General features: G+C 38.6%; 1 protein-coding gene across 7 annotated transcripts in view; it reads right to left on the bottom strand.

Moving 5' to 3' along the window:
- Positions 1-21,485, bottom strand: part of CACNA1D (calcium voltage-gated channel subunit alpha1 D) — a 201,981-nt gene that overhangs the window by 21,594 nt on the left and 158,902 nt on the right. For 4 of the 7 annotated variants that reach the window (XM_074603350.1, XM_074603349.1, XM_074603347.1 and 1 more), the window contains 9 exons: positions 16,713-16,841; positions 16,013-16,078; positions 14,476-14,567; positions 13,418-13,577; positions 12,082-12,209; positions 11,871-11,967; positions 10,200-10,302; positions 8,994-9,095; positions 3,610-3,740 (listed from right to left, as the gene is read on the bottom strand). In XM_074603350.1, coding sequence (XP_074459451.1) covers positions 3,610-3,740; positions 8,994-9,095; positions 10,200-10,302; positions 11,871-11,967; positions 12,082-12,209; positions 13,418-13,577; positions 14,476-14,567; positions 16,013-16,078; positions 16,713-16,841 — 1,008 coding nt within the window. Of the gene's footprint in view, positions 1-3,609; positions 3,741-8,993; positions 9,096-10,199; positions 10,303-11,870; positions 11,968-12,081; positions 12,210-13,417; positions 13,578-14,475; positions 14,568-16,012; positions 16,079-16,712; positions 16,842-17,259; positions 17,299-21,485 lie in introns of all 7 variants that reach the window. The other 3 variants (XM_074603344.1, XM_074603345.1, XM_074603346.1) reach the window with 1 other exon arrangement.

The following is a 21,485-nucleotide window of genomic DNA, read 5'->3' as shown; positions in this document are numbered from 1 at the left end:
TGTTGATTATAATTTGAAGTGTCCTTTTGTGAGTCAGGAGGAAGCAGAAACTTCGTGGCAAGACGACTTTATTCAACAGCCTGAGTAGATGATCTCCAGAGACTCACTTCACCTCCTGGAGTGCCTCCTCTTCCCTGACTACAAGTACCCAAAGAGCAGCCTGGGCTAAGCTAACAGCGAACGCCGCATCCTTGAGGAAAAACCAAGCTGAGCAGAATGAAAACCAGCCTGAGTGCAATTATCGTGGAGAAAGGCGATGGTTTCCTGCCTGCAGCACGCTCCGGCATTCACAAAGCAAATCCAGGTTTGCAGGGAGCTCCATTCTAATTTCCTGACTCAACCCGAACTTTTATTGTTCCTTCTCCTCCCCAGACGTTTCTCAAACCCAGTATCAGAAGAAGCTGTTTTCTTTACTCCAGCTGGGTCTAGGTTCTGGCCCCAAAATAGTGAGGGGCTGCATTCCCTTGATAGAGTAGGCAAGTTTTGGTCACATGCAACCAACTAAAATTCAGGCAAAGGATGCTGCTCTCATCTCTTCTAGCAGTCCAGAAAGCAGAAGCTGTTTGCAGTGGTATTATCAAGACTACTAGATACTGTGAAATCTTAACTAGTTTAAAGGAGAAACTAACGAAAAGCTGCTGCTGAAGTCACATCCCTGCTCTGGTTACAGGAAGTTTCTAGTTTCAAAAATAAAGTTCTCAAAACAACAAAAAAATAAGGTAAATACAGCCAAGAATAAAAATAAAGGTCCCATCCTTACTGCAGATTTCAATGACAGGAACTCAGGTGTAGCGGAGGATATTCTTCCCCTCCGTAGAGGAAAGAAGGCTGACTAATTTAGAACTTCTTTTTCTTCACAGTCTGTTCCACCCATAGCTTCGTAAGCAAAGTCAGGTGCTGGAATACTGTACGCACACTTCGTATGATTAATTTATGCAGAGATGTATAAACAAACAGTAAATTCATCTGGATGAACTGGGTAATAAAGATGTGAGTCCACTGTGATTTCTATAGGAAGTTCCTTCAGTGTTTACAACGGAATTGCGGCACCCATTGACATAACAGTCGTCACAATTTCCCTAAGAAATTGCATGAGAGAAAGAATGATATTGCAGGTTTCTGCTTTTCTTAGTATATTGTTTACCAGAGAGATCTGCAAACACTGGTTAAGTTAGAGCATTTAAGAGAATAAACGGGAAAATAGCTACTATTAGCTCTCCAAGAACTGAAGTAACATCTTCATAATTACAAGCCTTTCACAGATCGTTCAACAAATTTGTGCAGTTGAAAAAGAAGTCTGATGGTATACCCATAAATTATGCAGCCAAAAATAGTTGTTAAGAACATAGGGTTTTGAAAACATTTAAGTTTTGTAAGCATTTAGGTTTGCACAAGCAAGCCTGGAATGAAGAAGCTGAAAATGGAGAGATATCAGATGTTTATACACCATAATGCCAAAAGGATCCCTGCCATGATCATTTATACTGCCTTCCCTACCATACATCCCACAGGACTGTTCTCGGGGGGACCGATCAGAAGAAATCAATTCCTTGTTGTAACACAACATCTCTTTCAGAAAGATACCCAGGTCTGTTTTAAACCTCGTATAATTAAGTATTCCAACAAACATGGCATTTTGACTTTGAATCTGACTTGCTGTAGCTTCCCATATTGAATTATATTATTCCTTTACCTGCTGGACTGAAAACCTGTAAGACTGGGCTTTTTCCCAACCAGAGGTTTCAGCTTTCTTTGAAATGGCATTTCAACTTTTATTTGGTAATTCAAGTTGAGTTACTACTGATTTGTTAGGAAGACAAAAGTAGAACAGAGGAAAATGGGGAGAAAGAAAGAAATAACCGTCCCATCTACTAGAGCCTGGCTCATTTTATTACCACAGGAGCATTGTTTTAATCAGCAAAAAAAACCCAGGAGTGCCATGCCTCAAATCCCGTAAGCCCTTGCAGATTCCTAGCAGAGATTCATGGCCATTTTTTTACCTGTTCCTAATTGAAGAATATTTGTCTAAAGACAGAGGAAGAGCTAATTCTTTCCAGTTTCATCTTGCACTCCATCTTCATTACTGAAAAGGAAGTGCAATCTGATAATAAACAACAGAGCACACTCACATTTAGAAAGTTGGTGTTTGTTTCTATATTGTTACGTGTGCAACTTAAAAACACAAATGGAAAACTGTAATACTGCCGCTTAAAACTAAGTTCGAACTTCTTATGCTCAAATACTTCCGAAATGAAATCTGCAAAGTCCTTCCTAAAAATCTGATGTCTTTCATTTCTCTCTCAACTGTTTCCAGTCTTTTTATCCCTTCCATTCCCCATAATTTTCCCTTCTCTCATGATATGCAAATACAGCTCATACTGTCCTGGCAAGCCACGTGCTCACACGTCAACAGCAAGAGTTGTGATAGTCTTTCTCCGCCTGTTGCATCTCTTCTGCTTACGGTGACTTGGAACAGATGCTTCAGAGCAGAGACATTCTCAGGAAATAGGAATGAAACAAATTACCCACTTAAGACAGCAAAGATCACTCTGCTGGATCAAAGTACAAACCTGCAGCATTTTTAACAAAGACAACAGTATCTGAATCAGGTTAACGTATTCCTCCCCTTTTAGAAAGGGATTTTCACAACATATTCCTAAATTTTGGCACCAGAATAAAAAGCTAACAGAAACATTAAATATCTACATTTGTAAGCATGTGCTTAGCCCTAACTGAAATTCAAAAAGTCCCAATCCAATAAAAATGGTGCAGTGTATGATGTCTGGAATTATTTGAGGACAGCCTTCCATTTGCCTGTTTCAAAGCTCATAATACAAAGGGTATCGCTGGAACGAAATGCTCAGAAGATACTCTTTAGATCCTATGAACTCTATGGACTGCTTGCTGCAGGCCTCTTGAGAGACAGATGGCCAAATCTAGTGTCCTGGTTTCCATTTGATAGCTTGTTTTAAGAGACAGAGAGAAGTACATGACATTAACGCCGTATGCTGTTATTACTGCCTATAGAAGAAACTGATGAATGTGAAGGTCAAAAATATTAAAAATACTGGTAATACAAATACAATAGAATAATACAAATATTAAAAAAATGCTGATAGGAAGGTATTTCACCAGTAATCGTAAAAGGAAAAGAAAAAGAACAATGAGAATTAAGAAGAAAAATGATACCATATAAAAACCTCTTTAAGATTGTGCATATTAGGAAGTTTTCCGAGAACTGGCTTACAGCATTGTAGGAACACAAGGAATTAAACAGTTAAAGCAAAACAAAGGATGGAAATGATAATTCAGAACTTCATTTATCTGATTTTACATCAGCAACTTTAGACTGTGATGTACCAACTAGACTTGCTAAGAACTTTTATAACTGTTGCTACCATTTAAGTAATCCACAGAGAATAACGTTTTGCACTTACCTTGTTATAGACAGAATAGCAGGATTACGTTTTACCTTTCTGATGAGTAAGGGCCAAAAGTGTCCCAGCTAAATAAAATCCTTGCGGCACTGCACAATCACCAATATTCATCTACCTGCTATTTCGAGTAAGCTCACAAAATGGTTAGTTAAAAATGTAAAAACAAAATCACCTGCAGAGCAATCGTGGTATTCTTCGCAGGATATTTCCCCACCAGTCCTTGTTCTTTGCGTTTCTTGAATTTCCTAAAGTAGTCCTGTATCAGGAAGGTGGCATAGAACTTCCCCACGGTTACCTCATCATCTAAATGAACAGACCAGACAGATCTCTCCCAAGTCAGCACATTTATCAATAGCCTGTACACCCGTACCTGATTTGAGGGCAGAAACGTGATGGGTGCAATAGGTACTATGCTTTCAGCTTACAACAACGAACCTGTAACTAGCGTAAAAGCAATGTTTTAGCAAGCAGCTTAGGCTCAGTTAAGTGAACTCATCCTTAATAAAGAAGCAAACACAATCCTTCACCGAGTCTCATGTACTTCTAAGGAAGTTCGTGTAAGTTTCTAACAAAGCCATAAACATGTCTGTATATGCATAAAAGCTGAAAGACCGCCTTTAGTTACTTGGAATAAACAGATTAAAATAAAAGCTACTATGACTTACATACACTTATGTTCATAAGAGCGACTCTATTTAAAAAAAATAAAAGTCCTGCTAACAACATTACAGCATCTCTCTTTTTTTTCCACTGCTGAAGCAAATTCGCTTAGTCAGTGTATCAATACAGCACTGTTGTTACTGCACAAGGACGTTGACATCTTTACAGCCAGCTTTGCTATGCACATTTTTATTTTTTTAGTGGTGTCATGCCCTCACTGTGATACCTGAGCATCAACCAGTTCAAATTTTAGTTGTGTCCCAGATGCTCATGTTGGGCTGTATCTTCTGCTATCTTATTGTCACCCAGTAAGACAGATTCTAGACTCTGCGGAAATCCCACAGAGGTTACCATTTCACATATTTCCTATGAGATTCTTGTTTAAGTGAAGATGTGGTCCTTAGCCACCTTCTAAGATAGGTGATGATGACAACAGTAAATATGAAACAACATGGCGCTTTCCTGCATTATTCTATCAGCTCTGCAATGCTGATAGAAATGAAAATCACTTCCATCAGTTAATTTAGTACAACTCAAAAGATATGCAAACAGCAAGTGCAGTAAAACCTACCATTTTTACAGTGTCACTGCGTGGAACAAAATCCAAATTTCAAAGATTTCAAAGTTCAAAGGCAGGTACCATATGAGGGTATCGAAATTGCCTAGTTCGTAGCATGTCAAGAATGTATGTGCCTGTTTTATGAGTCCCATTGAATGATTCAGCTGGGCAAGTTTGGTCTCTTGATGAGTAATGCTTGCCAGAAAACTAGGAACAGTTTTCTATTCAAAAACATTGCTTTTGTTTTCACACACTTTTTTCCCCCCTCAGTTATCTGGCATTAAGTTGTCTCTTTCCCTTTCTGCTGTGTTGCCTCGTCTCCCTCCCAACACATTCTGTTACGCAAGCTTTTTCTCTAATTGTTGTCAATCAAATTCTCTAATCGATTGTCAATCAAATTCTCTAATTGATTGTCACATACTGTAACGTCATACATTAACAGTCGATTAAAACAGAGTCTCCTCTTGTCTTCATTTTCTCAATAATAATATTTCCCAATGTATCTCACTAAGGACAGTATTTCTAGTAGTACTTTTACCTATAATATGACAGCTTTTGCTAATTTAAATTTAATTAATTTTCTTCTTTTTGTGACTTGCTTTCACATCAATAAAAAGGATGGGGAAATCCAATCCACATGCAATACTGTTTAAACTCATTTTCACCCGTGACAAAATTTGCCTCAAAATGAATCCTCTCCCATGCAAAACAAGCTCGTCTCAGTATAACGTCTGACATGGGCTGCATGCATGTGAGAAAGTACCACAGGCTTTAAATTCAGTACAAATGCACCAGGGATATATTCTCCCAGTGCTTTAAGTGTCGGAAAGCATCTTGGTTGGGAGACCAGTCCGTCGCAGGAAGCATCTCAGCGCGTCAAAGAGCCTGCTCTGCCCAACACCGATATCTCTTCAGCCCCAGTTCCCCCAGTTCCCGGTAGGAAACAGCGGGAACTCCACAGCTCACCAGAACAGCTCACCAGTCTACAGATTCAGTCTCAGCGGCAAAAAGCTCTTCAATCGACTCCCCAGATCTAGTTTCTAAACTTTTTGTGAACGTTTGCTTTGATGTTCATCTGTAATCTCTCTTGGCAGCTCCTCAGGAGACTAATGGTGTATTGTATTAGGAAGAGATCTCTCTTATAAAGCATCTAATCTGAACTTGCCTTCCTCAGCCTAGCTGAATCCACTGATCTGCAACATAGCCTTGGTCAAAATCCCCAGATAAGCCCTTCCCCATCCTTTATACTATTTTTTTTCAAGTATTTGAACAGAACTTTTAAGGAAGTGATATAGCAAATGGCTCCTAGAAAGAACAAGCACACAGAAGTGACAGACTCGCTGTAACATAGACTATGGGGCGCACTTCGAGCATGGCTGGAGTCAGGCTACGACATTGCACGACTGACTGTACCTGAGACGACCGTACCTGCAAAGTCTCAGTACGCAGAAATGAAGGGCTCTTATTGATCACTCTGGCCATGCACCAACTTTTTATAAGCGTATTAGACGAATGCATCACAGGTTTGCTGGATTATACATGCCAAGGTCTGTCCGTACAAACAAGATGCGTGTGTGCCTCGCAGGCACAGTCAGTTGTACTGCAGACATGTGCACACGAGAACCAAAGCCTGGCCAAGGGGAGCCGTCCTTGACTTTGTTTTTTGAGTAACACACATATAGCCAGATATGGACAGGTATAGGGAGGCAGCTAAGCATAACTGACCACAGAATAGACAAATCTATAGCTACAATTACTCACAGCAAAAGGAATCATTTTGGAAGAGGGCAAAAAGTATTTGGCAGGATTAAATGAGCTTGCAGGTGGAGACCGGGGCATTTAGAGAATACAGGTGAATCTTTAGCAAGTTATATGTATTTCTCTTACTCTCTAGTCTCCTAAGAATGTTAATTCATTCATACATTCAGGCATTTGACTGACATTCTATGGCTTTGCAAAGCAGTTCCAGTTTTCGGTACTGAAAATGTGTTGCTAACTATTAACAGTTTAATTAAGTTGTAGTAATGAGTTATTTAACCAGTACCAATAATTAACTAACTGTCCATTTCTAGTGCATCTGTTTATCATTCTATACCAATTATTTTCATTCTGCTCTGCAAATATTTGTTCTGTTTGTGTTCTGGAGGCATGGTCACGAGCACAGGAAGGATCTAGCATTCAGTAATACCAGCAAAATTCATACTGGAGAAAAACATTATAAACTAGACCGCTTAGTATTTTTAAGTGCAAGTGATGTTAATGTACTGAATTTGGATGCTTTGTTGATTTATACTGAAGAGAATTTTCTGTCTCCTAGCAGATTGTTACTATCAGCTGTCACTGGTGTTGTTGCCATACACGTTTTTCTATTGACTATTAAGCACCAATAGAAACTAATTTCTACTGTATAACAAGCTATTTTGCGCTCCTCTGGCATAGGAATGTAAAATAGCTTTATTTCTCTTCCTTCTAGGTGGGTTAGAATATTTTCAGTTTTCATGTTAAGTCATGACACAAGGTCCGCAGAGAAACAAACCAAACTGAAATAAAAAATTTGGAAAGCTTAAGGACTTCCCAACATGTTCTTATTTATACCGGGTTGTAGAAGCCATACTGTTTCCTATCAATCGAGCAGTGATCCAGGTTTTCAGCCTTCTAGCTATGCCAAAGAGCTACATTTGCAGAATAAATATTAGCAATGAATTTTAGTACAGCCGAAAATAAACATACAGCTTATATTCAGCCATGAAATGAAGCTGAAGTTAACGGTGAGTTACTATGTAAGATTAGTTCTAGGCATGTAATCTTTAGAGATTCTTTGTCAGATTGATTTAGGCAGGCACAGCTCACTATTCTGAAGCATGCATCTCTATTTCGATTAAAAAATGGAGGGGAATAAAGTTGGCAAGAGGCAACACTAATTCCATGCCACCACCCTAAAACAGAATTGCTTCAGAATATTCGGAAAGACTGATAGTTGAAAGGAACAGAGGCTGCAGAAAAAGCTCAAGCACATAGTTACAACAATAACAAAGCAATTCATCTATGCCATGCAAGCACTTAGGTGTAAGGCTAAAACCAACAGAGTAGAACACAAAAAGTTGTTTTAAATGTGCAGTATCAGTTCCCTTTGGAAAGTCGAATTTGCTAGACTTTTGCCTTCATCTCCACCGTTCCCTGGCAGCCACCACACCAATAGCAAGTGGCTCCGTCCAGCGACAAAGCTAATGCTGCTCCTCGGGTCATGCTGAAGAGCAGCGCAGCCAGCATGCTCCTCGCCCCAGAGACTGAGCGCATCACCTTCGGAAAGGGAGCAGCCTCCGCCGCCACCGGGCCGGGGATCTTGAGTCTGCTTCCAAACCTGAGCCTGAGCAGTCTTGAAAGCTGCCGTAACACTACAGAAGTACAGTAAACTACAAGAAATACCAGATTATTACAATGGATCTATGTGTTGGATGTTCAGACAAATATATCCTGGGTGTGGGTGACAATGCAACAGATCCTGCACCTTTAAAACTTGAAAAAGCAAGTAAAAAACAGTCACCTAAACCTACACTACAGCATATTCATAAAAATGTATATATCGAAAAGGGCTAAATATATATATCTGAATATATATATTTAAAAAGAGAGATATAACAAATATTTGATATGTCATTTTACAGCATGTAGGAACAACTAATTTACGTGCCTTGTAATTCTCGCAAACATATTGGCGTCCTTAGAATTTAGGCATCTCTTTACATGGGCCATATACATATCTCAGTCATACGGGCATAAATCTGAACCATTTCCATTACCAGTTGACTATGGAACTGCTTTGGTTTAACCCAGCGTAACTGAGATAATTTAGCCTCTTACTTTATTAATTTAGCAAAAAAAATATTTTTAAGCTGGCTTTTTTTTATTTTTCTCCCAGAAGTATCCAACATATGCAAGGATATAAGCTACAATGCAGTGTACATTGTCAAGCTTAATTAGTACAAAACATGTTATTTTGCTCAATGCATTGAAAGCAAACTAAGTTTAGGTTTTTTTGCTGAATGTCTTGAAATCAAGACTAGATTTAGGTCTAACAAAGTATTCTTTTTCAAGCAACGAAATCAGCATAACATTTTCCTCTCTTTGATCTAAGGAAGTTGTACTTATCAGTCCTATATGCATTATCTAGTCTAACAGGATATAATTTTCTCTATGTTTATTTTTTTATTATTGTTTGTTGTCCTTTAATGACATCATAATTGCAACATTCAGTAATTTTATTTCTTTGGTTCCTAACAATCTAGAAACACCAAAATGCACAGAGAATAGCACATTGCAAAGTTTAGCAGACTGACCGCCAGCTGGAGGGACAACTTGGTCAAGTAACTTCATGCTTGTTTTCTTCCATATTTTCTTTATAACTGCTCTAAGTTCTTCATTTGCTTGCTCTAGGTTACCTGTGGCAACGAAATAGAAAAATGGAGGATGGCATTTAAGTTTCAGCCAGCTGCAACGAATGATCCTTTGGATACTAATTAGCTGTATAGAAATAAAGACTGTGATATGGTTGCTTTGCAGCAAGCCTAAGCTACATGAAGTGGCAGATAATAATACTCCAACAATTAAAGAGAAGAAAGGGTGCAAGACAGTGAGCTCCTGGGGCTTCCAAATCAGTCTCTGGAGTACTGCAGAGGTCAGCGGTGATTTACAGATCTTGGCTCTACTCTGTCGCTGCTTACTAACTTCTGCCTAAACTGTGCTGAAAGTGATGACTTGCTCACTTCTTCCTTGGTCCAAAGCAGATCATTTACTTGTTTAATCATACTAATTACTCAGTTGTACAAGCTTGAAAGTCCAGGCAGCTGACTCCTGAGCAGTTTTGCATCTCTTGCACCTAAACAGCAGCAATGCCCGAGGGGCTTAATCAAATCAGTTTGTTATCACCAGTGGAACGCAAATTCTGCTGAGAATAGCAGAAGACATGGAACAGAAAGTAGTAAAAGATGGTAAAATAACGAAAAGAAAACGTATGCAAATACAAAGCAAAATTCTTTAAAACGTACCACTATTTTTTAAAACTTTTCCCTCTCTGATGCAAATGACAGAAGTCCATTCAACTCAGTCAGACCCGGCCTCGACTAAACTGGGGATGTTGCTTTCAAGTGTGCAAAAGTTGCAGTTGCACCAGCGTGGGATCCAAGGCACCAAGTTAAAGAGTAGTGAGGAAGGAGCATCTTGGTTGGACAGAAAGGGGAACTCATTCCGTCTCTGCAGTGGAACTCCTGTTATGCCACTGTTACATGTTTTTATCTGACCAGGTAAAAGCATGTAATAATTTCTGAGATTTCTTGGGCTTTGGCCTCACTACCCCTTTTCTTCCATTTTCTAGCAAACCTTTCCCACCAACAGTGAATAAAACCCATGATCCAAAAACAAACCGAATCCAGTGAGACTAAAGCAGCCTTATTCATGTTCCGACAAAACGAATAAAGTTAATTGTAACTTTTCCTCATTGTACCTTCTTACAAGGGCAGTAAAGGCTTTACAGCTGAGAACCTTACCTTCGGTTTTTATCTTTAGAGCAGTCCTAACCAAAGCAAACAAAGTAGCATTGAACATGACGGTTCCATCACTGTTTAGTGGCATATTCATGGCTACTAACCTCTGTAAATGAGAAAAGGAAAACAAATTTTGATGCGTCTTGGTTTAAAAAGAACAAACTCCTGTCACATTCATTTCTGAAAAGCTGATTTATTCAAAGAATAATATCCAGAGAGGCATAAGAATTTTATAAGCCTTCCATCCTAGCTGTGTATAATAACCACCCCATATCACTCCCTTCCGGTATTAATCACATGCATGCCTTTACAAAAGCTAAAGCTGTCCAGTGGTTATCATGAGCGAATTATTGAGTTAATTTGCAAACACTGAAGCACAGTCCTTGGCTACAAGTCACACTGTGCAAGTATTAAGACAAATGCAGGTATTTAAGAGCATGCCCTCCAGGTGCTGTCACATTCCAGGTTTCCCATGGGTTCCTCCGGCCTCATGCTCCATGAAGACCACAGCACCTGGTCTGCCGTGTGTAAGCTGTCTCATTTCTCGGGTAACTCTTCAGTGACGCTGTGCAACTCTCATGCTATCTGTACTGAATTAGTGGGAGGGGTTTTCCTCTTTGGATTAGTCCATCTCTGCAGCACAGTGTTCACCTTTTACAGCAGTATTGCTGTGACCCTGTCTGTCAGAAAAACACTATTTCATCTATCAAAATCTTTTCCTAATGCCTGACTTGGATTTTCTTCTATTCTAGTTTAAAAGCACTACTCAATCGGATCATTTATCTTAACATATAGATATAGGTTTGGCATCCATTTGAACCCAGTGTTTTATACGTCAACTTACCTATTTATAAAACAGATATACGAGAAATCAAATGACAGTGCTGTTGTAATGATCCTTCAATTAAAAGGCTTGATCTTATTCCAGCGGAAATTGCTAAAACCACAATATCCGTAGTTCCAAAGTCGTCACAGAACATAATAATTATTCATCTCTTTTGTGTTGCTTTTCAACTTTTATATTAAAATGCAATTAATCCTCATCTAAATTACATATTGTGCCTGACAAATTCCACGCCATTTTATATTCCCTTTACTTTTCAGTCTTCTCACTCACTGCTACATACTGTATCGCACAGTTATTCACTCCAGCTTGGTTTATCATCTTCCAGTCCCCACCCTTCAATCTCATTTCTAGGTTTCACACGCAGCAAACTTCTCATGAATGCAACTGTAAAAGTACTGTATCAAAACTTAATTGTCACTTAAATGCGTGATCGCCCTCTTCTCCTTAGGACTGAAGAGAAATCAGAAATGTCAGTGAGCTGAAGGAGTCTTGTATGTGACACTGGGTCCCCAGAAATGCTGGGATGAGGTAGTTCATGTACGGGACGATAACAGACTAAGGATAGATTTACGGAGACTGACCCCTTTAACTCTGATGCTCTGGGAACAATTTTACACTGGTGGTAACTACTCAAATGAGCAGGCTGAAATAAATGACACTCATTTTGCTGGTTTACGTTAAGCCTGCAAAAAAATAGGAAAACTTGAGGGTGAAAGAGACCTTGTGAACAGACAGGATTATAGTACGTATGCGACACATATTGGGCAGAATTGAATGAACGAACTAACTGTGAGAGAAACGTAGAAAGAAAACAGGGTAAAACCTACCTTGCAGGCCACTCGGTGAGGGCATAATTTGCCAAAACCTAGCGGTGGCTGAATGCGCCTCAGCAATGTAACCACATCAAGATGCTTTATCCTTCCCCTGGAACGAACACACATCAGTTACCAAACATACATCCATTCCCAAACAATATACTATGCTCTGCTTTTATGGGTTTTACCAGATAAATCTTACCAGAGAAATAATCTAACTTACTTTGCTTCAGGGTCATATTCTGACCAAATCCTTTTGAACTCATCCAAGTGATGGGGGCCCAGAATAGACCAGTCACGTGTCAAATAATCAAAATTATCCATAATGACAGCCACAAATAAGTTTATAATCTAAAAAAGTAATTAAGAACAATCTGCCTTAATTATTTTGAAATTTTATAAAAATATTCAATAATACGAGGAAGTAATAGGTTAGGAATTCAAAGTGATCTTATAAACAATGACTTTTTTTTTTCAAATATGATCAAATATCACAGAAAATACTTGCTGAGCATTTAACTGAGTCACTGAACTCTATCAAGTAACGATATGACACAAGCGTGATTCTGTCTTACTCAGTCATTGACATAGGCTGTAACGTGGTTTTGTTTCTCCTCCTTGATTTGCCAGATCCCACTACATCAAATTAAAGAATGGATCCAATATGTGTGTTTGAAAAAGTGCAGATCTCAGGAAACAGCTTTTTAATTAACAGGATTCAATGTCATGACAGTAAGACTTCTGCATATGTTCTGGTAACACAGAAGATGATACAGAACAGCAGAACACGTATGTTTGCATTTGTTCACAGAATTCTGTTCCGCCACTCCTTTTGCAAGGAGAAGAGTACTGTGAATACAGCACACCAACCAGCTTAGACCAGACACCCGCAGCGAGGAAAAACGTGTTCCAAAGATTATTTTAGAGCAATGAATTAGGTTATTGTTCACATCTCTTGTGCTACAGTTTGAGCACACTTGCAGAGACATGAATCCAAATTCTGCTAAGTTTAAATAATACAAATAGCATCACTAGTAAGCCAAAGGAACTGCAGCTTTATTATTAATGAATAATTAATAATACTATTGAGAAATGCCTAAAACGATAGATGATGAAAAGACTGTTAACTTGGCTTTCAAACATGCAACCAATCACTCCAGCACACGTGCAGTCAGAGGAACATCTGCACATGCGAATTTGGAATCACAGAATGGTTTGGGCTGGAAGGGACCTTTAAAGGTCCCAGCCCCCCTGCACTGAGCAGGGACATCTTCAACCAGCTCAGGTCGCTCAGAGCCCCATCCAACCTGACCATGAACGTTTCCAGGGACGGGGCATCTACCGCCTCTCTGGGCAACCTGGGCCAGTGTTTCACCACTCACATTGTAAAAATCAGTATAAGATACAGGATTTAGGACTGTGTATGGAAAAATATAACCTTGCAAAAGTATTTTAGAGATGAGATTTTCAATTGTTCTCTGAATCTGCTACTGTTTTAGTTGAGCAGAAAGTCAAAATGCCAAAGCTCATCTCTGTTTATAAGCACAAGCTAGACTCACCAAAAACGCACAAAGCATGTAAAAACTGATAAAATAAATGATGGCAAAATTGCTTCCACATGTGTATTCTTCCCCTGGATTATAATCAGATTCTGGATCACAGCGTTTTCCAGGCAGACACGCCAGCATGATCTCCTGCCAGGCTTCTCCAGTTGCACACCTTTACGAGGTCACAAAGATATATTACGCATTATTTGATCAAAATGGATTAAAGACATATTCATTTTTTAAGTTCTGACAAAATGCTTGGAGCTGTACAAGCACAAATGTGAGGACAGATCGTGAATTTTTCAGAGCAGGAGCTAATTAAAAAAATACAGAGCACGTTTCAGAAATTACAGGCTTAGATCTGAATTTACAGACACATTTTATAAGGTAGACTAATGCACCACAAAGGCTTGCATGTAAGAACTTGAACCCCAAACTGTGATTTACTAGTTAAGTACTTATTGCAGTGGAGCTGCTGTGAACGAACGCGGTGTTGTGTATGAAAACCTTTCATAAAAGCTCAAAGTATCTGTTTGTTATCCTTATTTCCTCTATATCAAGATTTAGTTACCTTTGCCATCAGAAAGTTTTGCCTACCGCTTATCTGATATCGCCCTTCTGCAAGTTACATCCTCTACTTCTTGTCACTTCTTCAGCAAGTGTAAAGAACAGTTTATTTCTTCATCTTTGCAACAGTCTTTCATTTTTTCCAACTTTTCATGCTGGCTGTGCTTCTACAGAGTACAGTAAGCGCACAGTCCTATTCGCCTTTCACAACACCCCCGCCGTGATACCAGGGCAGACTAGGTTTGGACTCTACCTGAAGACAATTACTCCACAAACAAGATGTTTCACCACAGCTGTAATGAGTTTAGGTGTGTATCACCTGATTAGAACCCTGCTGTGCCCATGGACGCTCAGCACACAGCCACAGGGAGCATGTGCGCGTTACGCTAAATTGCTTCTCGCTTGTACTGTGGATTTGTTCAAAATGTGTTTGCAAGAGCTACGGATGTTTTCCATAGATCAATGAAATGGGATCCATGAAGTAAGAGTTAAGGTTTACTCACCTGAACAGAAGCAGCACAGCTTGGGGGAAAGTCTGAAAATTGTTGTTTCTGTTTATTTGATTGTTGTCCCTCATGGCCACTTTTCCAAATACCTACAATAAAACCGGATTTTGACTTTCATCCTAGTGACCTGTACTGTCAGAAGCTGCCTTGCAGTCTAAATTTGCTTCAGTAGGTATGAAAAACACTTTCACAAATACACTTTCTTTACTCTTTAGTTTTTCCCAATAATGATGTAAATGCAATGAATATATCATATGTATAAGGTAATTCTTAATCACTTAATTTAGCATCAGTAAACCATTACAGGACTAATACATATTCCTTTATTTCAGGCGAGAAAATATTATTTGTTTTAAACTAGCACCCAGAGTCCTTTATGGACATTAAAGCCCTACTGCACTAAATATTGTATATGCTTGCAGTAAGAAATAATTGCTGTCCTGAAAACCTCAAATCTAGAGAAAGAGAGATGCAAAGACAGAAACTAAAGCAGAGACTCAGCATTGTGTCTCAGCCAGAGATGGAAACGAGTTCTGTTCCTCAAAACTGAAATGCAATTCCTTGGCCACCAGACCATTTTTTTCCCCAATATAATACATTTATATCCTCTTACAATACAGTGAAGGCTGTTATTTAACTCAGAGGTATTAACATGATTATGGCCTCTACACGTGCAGCTGGACTGTAAGGACCTAAGTTGCTTTTGGATGAAGAGAAAGAATCCGTAAACAAAACCCCTCTCCACAGCATATTTCTTCTATTCATCCCATTTAATTAGGACCTCCCTTTCTGTTGATTTGAAGGACGTTACAACTTTGAGAACAAAAGAAAACATCTGTAAAGTTTTATGGAATGCAGAGCTATCCTAAGACCTTATGACAGGGGGAAAAAAAAAAAGAAAAAAGAAAAAAAAGAGAACTGCAGCCCAAATTCAAGAACTTCTGCCAAAGTGTTGATGGGCACCCAGCCACGCTCCTCAGGCACCTCCTTAAGCAAGCACTAGGTCTCACGTGTGGCACAGCGACTACGGTGCAACTCAACAGCTCCATGCTCAGTGCCTTTATCTGCTGCTTTCCTGCAGCCTGTGCAGTCCCCTCAAATCTTTTTGCCTAAATCTTTAGCTAGATTCTTTTCCTAGTTCTATTCTTTTCATATGGGAAAGACTTAAAAAAAAAAAAAAGCTGGAGTTTCAATGCCTGATTCCCAAAACAAATCTATAGTGGAAAAAAAAGGCAAGCATTCTTTCATACATTCATGCATAAGAATAAACTTCACAGTATATGTAAGGAGAGTGGCTCCCGTCAGCAAATCAAGACACTATAAGCTCACACCAAGCTCTTCTCTTGCATCTTTTTGGATTTTCTGACTACCAAAACCATAGCTAAAAAAGATTTTTATCTTACTCTGAAAGCTCTGCCCAATATATAGCAACACTATCAAAGGACTGTTTCAATAAGCACCTTAGTAAATAAATCGCAGAGTAGCCAACACTGTACGTTTGTTTAATGCTAAAAAAAAATAATTCTATAATTACCTGCATTCCAATGACAGCATAGATGAAGAACAGCATGGCTATCAGGAGGGCAACATAAGGCAGAGCCTAGAAACGGGACAGGTGCATTGTCTCTTAATCATTTCACACCATAATTTCAACTTCTATTTACAAAAATAATTTCTCTGTAAAACACAGGCTTTTCCAAGGCTTTTCTTCCTATGCAAGTGCTTGAAATGTTATGACCTGTCACTCTTAATAATCTGCCACATACAATGAACACAAGCTTCATTATATTTTAAATTATTTCTGCCAGCAATCCAGGGGCAAGAATCATCGTTAGCAGTTTTTAATTTTATTTTCATTACCAATTCTGACAACACAAACATACTTCCTTTCTATACTGTTATAGAGTTCCATTAACTTCACATTCATCAGAGTTTTCGGCAGCAAGCATTCAAATACCTATTTGCTACACTTATGAAATCAGTTTTATATAAAAAATTACATTAAATTCCTCTCTTGTAGTCATCTGATAATGACCCTTGGACTCACTGAAGTAACTGATGAAGCTTGTTTTGCAATTAGTATGCAAATATATTTAAATATGTCATTACTGATAGCACAAATTTCAAAAGAAATGTTTTTTGCACTCTACAGGGTACTGCTCCATAAAATTTGGTGTATAATTATGTAAATTGGTGTTGTAATTCTAAAGCAAATTTAAATAAATTTTGCTAACCTGAAATGACTTAATAAATGTCCACAGTAAAGTTCTGATTCCTTCTCCTCTGCTAAGCAGCTTCACCAACCTCATCACCCGGAAGAGGCGGAAAAAAGTGATGGAGATTCTAGCGCTGTCTTCAGAGTTCTGAAGAGCATCATGGAGAAGTCAAACCAAATACAAACTCAAACATGCAACACTTCCAGAAAAACAACATCAAATGCAAAGGTGGAAGAGGTAAGATTTGAAAATGTGTCTTGAGGGCCTTTTCACCTTGATAAGCATGATATGAAAGGAAAAAATTACATGCTAAAAACACAGGACCTGTAGAAATGCTTCACACATCGCATGCATTTCCAAGTTGTCTGGTTTGTTAATAAGGATCATATTGGGTTTATTTGTAGTAGACTTCAATAGTACATTGACAATGAATGCAAACCACTGCATAACACCTTTGTAGTAAGACAGTTATGAAAAATACAGAAAAAAATCGGTGGAAAATAGACATGGTAAAAAATAAACTCAAGTAGAGGTAAAACCACTGGGGTCGGTTTACTAATCTTACCCCAGACTCATCAGTTGTGACTGTTTCAGTTGGCTTTGGCTTTAAGAAATTAAGAACATTAAATATTAAAATCAAATAAAACATCCAAAAAAAAATCAGCTTAACCATAAACAGAAGGAAGGACATTTTTCATTTCTAAATGTAAATTAACATCTTTAAGCCCAATATACTTCCTGAACAGAACATTAATATCTTTATTAAAACCTTCCTTTTAGCATTTCATGTTGGCTGACTCACGCTAAAACACAGTTGTCTGACTCATACTAAAATCTGCTTGTATAAAAAGGCTCAATGGAAAGTAAATACAAAACAAAATATCTGCTCCTACGTAAGCCAAACAAAATTAGCCATTGACTTCTGCAGGCCGTATCAAATTCTATCAGTAAGCCCAAGTAAAACTCAAGAACAAAGCTCTGGGGTCAACCTAGCCTTTCAAGCCCCCTTTTCTGCTGTGCTCTTTTTGAAGATTCATTACTCCATCACTGGAATCTAACCATATTCAAGTAATTGTGTTTTATATCACATCAGGAGCTCCCTTAAAGCAAAATAATTCCCTTGAGTTAACTCAGCAATGGACATCGGCTTCTGCAGTGCTTAGCAAGGACAGATTTTTCACTCTGCCAAAGCGATAGACAAAAATTTTTAGCACAACGATGCGAAGGCTGATCCTCCCACAGAGGTGCAAGTGAGAAGGCAATACTTGTACTCTCACCATCCTCAAAGTACTTGTATACCTGAGCTGATGTAACAGGATCAGGCATGGAGAAAAGGCTTCAGGATCTGACTGACCCTTTTGGAACAGATCTGTACAACCCTCAGGAGCTACAGGGAGGAAAGGAGGCACACACCAACGTCTTGTTCACAGAGCCAAACTCTATGTCCTGTGAAGAAGAAACTCGTTCTCTCTTTATAACACCCCGGTATGTCCGTCTTTGGAGAAACTGTCACAATATCCTAAACGGTCAGACATTTGGCAAAGCAGCTAGCAAAGCTTAAAGGACCAACTGGCTACGCCTGCTTGTGCACTCATGGATTCACAGCAGCTTCTTCCGAAATTGAACAGAAGCCTCTTTAAAAATATTGACAGCACCAGAACAAACGGGATTCTGGATGTTAGATCCAAGGGGCACCTTTCAACAGTTACTGTCACATACAGTGGCAATAACCACGATGCCTCCTCAGTGCCACTTCCAACACATTGTGGATGCAGCAGAGACACTCGCAATGCCAGGCTTCACTGAGTAAAAGCTCAAGTATTGCTGTTATCTCAGATAAAACTTGGGGGAAAGGAAGGGAAAAGTGAGGAGCTGATTCTGCTGAAAATACTGGCAGTATATTACACAAACGTAATCTGGTAAAAAAACCAAGACCAGGTGGCACTTCATTAAATTCAGATCATTAGCGATATTTATTAAAATACTAATTGTTTTGTCTATTACTTTTTTGCAAAACATATATAATATAAAGGTATCACAATGGGAAAATAAGGTAAAAATAATTGTTTGCTCAGCTCTGCGCAATCTACATATGCATACGTTACTGCCCTGACAGCGTATCGGTATCTTCTGAAACAGAGTTTTAAAACTGTTTAAGGGATTATTACTAAATTGATGCATTAATATTAGTCAAAACCCAGATCTCCTCATTAGACTTCAGTAAGCAGAGCGTTTGTAAGATCAGCTGTAACGTCTAAGCTTTGTAAGCACTTACATAAAATATACAAAAAATATGTTGCCAATGAAAGACAGCTGCTGCATTAGAAATTCCCTGCATATTTCAACACTTTGAAATAAAATCATCAAAATAGAGATTAAGAAGAAATTAATAGTCACAAACATCGTAAATGCCAAAATATCACAAAACATGGCAACAGTCTTGCAAAGCTCTCTGTCTACATCAATGACAAACCTGTACTAGCGTACGCAGACCCATGTTGCTATTCACTTTTCAGAACAGAAAAGTTCTTTTAATCTGAAACTTTTAAAGAAAAAGGGTTTCATTATACTGCCTAATATTTCCTTAATCTTTGGTGACTGACTCGTGCTGAGCTTGATACTGTCTTAATCAGTAAATTACTTAATTAGCATTCAGTATTTTGTATCATCAAACATTAAATGAAGTATGACAGATACAGAACTGATTAAATTACAGTATCATCATAAATCGGCCCTAAAAAAAATTAAGTAAAATTCAGGATTTTGCATTTGGGCGTTTTGCCTGACAGCTTTTATAGGAGAAGGATTTGGCCCCAAATAAGCTAGGAACAGTATTAGGATAGCAGTATGTAATGGGATAGATAAGAACAGAAAAAGGGTATTTTATTCCTACAGATTTTTATTTAATTGCTTTCCAAAAGAAAAAATAATGAGTATACACTATGATTTGGTTATGAAAAAAACCCTCGCAGAAAGAAAAGTCAGTAAAAAAACCCCTTTTTCTACGTATAACTATCTTAATGATTCTTAATTCTCACTTTTGAAAATGCAGCCAGAGATCAGATTACCAAAATTATGTGAAGGGGAATTATGAGTGCAAAATCCCTCACTTTTTTTTTTTGTCCGATTTGTGTATGTACATTTGTGTGTGCTCAGGACTGTGTAACGCATGCTCCTCTTATAAATCATTCTCAGCTTCTTTGGGCTAAGCCGCCCTAATTGCCAGTTTCTGATGGCTGATCTGCTGCTGCTGGGACGCATGAGGATGTCATATGCAAGAGATTATATATTATGGGCACTGGAAAGCGCAGGCCAGGAATAAAAAAGGAAAACACCCTGTTCACAAAAAGTAAATTGCACAAAAATACCAAGGTGGAGAGAGATGCTAGAAACAAACAATAAAAATGAACTCCTGATACCAGAGGATTTTTTTTTCTACTGGAGCTGAAAATATTCAACATCTGCCCATCACTGGCCAAGTGTTTTGGGCACTGACATTTTAAAGTGAGGGTATCTAATTTTTTTACCCTCTCTGGCATTTCCCTGTGATAATACAGCAGCTTGGCTTATACTAGTAATACTAATTATAATTAAGCTAATGTAGTGATATACCACAGAGAAAATATTATTCATGCTTATTTATAAAGGAAATGCTTATCTAAGAGACAAAGTTACATAAGGTTTACACGTGTCCATCCAGCATGAAGTAACACTAAGATCTGGGAAACGAAGATTAAGATAACACAAACTTCAGTAACAAGAACAGACAGTAACAGAGAACGTCTGCTTCCTACCGCTAAGGGAAAAAACATACACTACCCGAATACATCACCTTATTTGCAACTTCAGTAATACTACTTGACATGTCCACGTGTAAGTAGGTGGCACCTGATGTATATGTAGGGCCAGTACTAGATCAGACTGAGGGGCAGGTTGAGCAGAGATTGTCTCTTTGGATGACGGTTGCTGACAAGAGCGCAAATAAAAATGCGTCCTGCGGTCAGGCAATCTACCTACAACCTCCTCCTTCCACCAATCATTCCAACACTACTTGTGTCCCAAACATTTCGGGACCGCCTGGTCATTATCATGCTTTTTTTTGTCCCCGTGGGACTATGTGGTTCTCACGATGACAGATGTGCTTCTGGGATCACTGCTAGAAGTCTGGTAACGGGAACAGGCAGAATAAACAAACAGCTTCTACTTTCAGTGCTTGGCCACCAGATGCACTGCAATGAGGTAAATGAGGACAGAGACTGGCTGAATTATTCTACCTTTTCTGTCAGCCACATGCCAGCTACGCTGAAGGTCTAGTTCAGCAGAGCACTTCATAACTATGTAATTTTAAGCCAATTCTTAAATACTTCCAATAGGCAGTAATGTGATTTTGCTTTTTTCTTAATCAAAGTTCAACACAGCAGCTTTCTTCCCCAAACAATCCCAACCCTCAAAAAAGATTAACCAACGATCAACCTAAGTTTCTGACTCACTGATTAAAATGTTTGCAACCTGCTACCAATTTTGGTCAAGTATTTATTGCTGCTTATGAACAATTAAGCACATTTCCTAAACAGTAAGTCCTTATTACGCTCTTCATATTGCAACAAAAGTTCAAAATAAACATCCTAACTGAAAAAAGCTTTAACGTCAAAACTGTGAACAGTGTGAAACAGATTGCATTGTGCATTGGTAGCAAACTGTAGCTCTGTGTTTAAGAAAAAATAAACGTGGTGAAAAACAGTGGATATTAGTGTATGGTGTTGGTCAAATGCTTCTCTTGTCCAGATTGTG

The sequence above is a fragment of the Larus michahellis genome, chromosome 10, assembly GCF_964199755.1.
Source record: "Larus michahellis chromosome 10, bLarMic1.1, whole genome shotgun sequence".
NCBI lineage: Eukaryota > Metazoa > Chordata > Aves > Charadriiformes > Laridae > Larus > Larus michahellis.
Note: the sequence above shows the minus strand (reverse complement) of the source record. Positions and strands in the feature narration are given on the sequence as shown.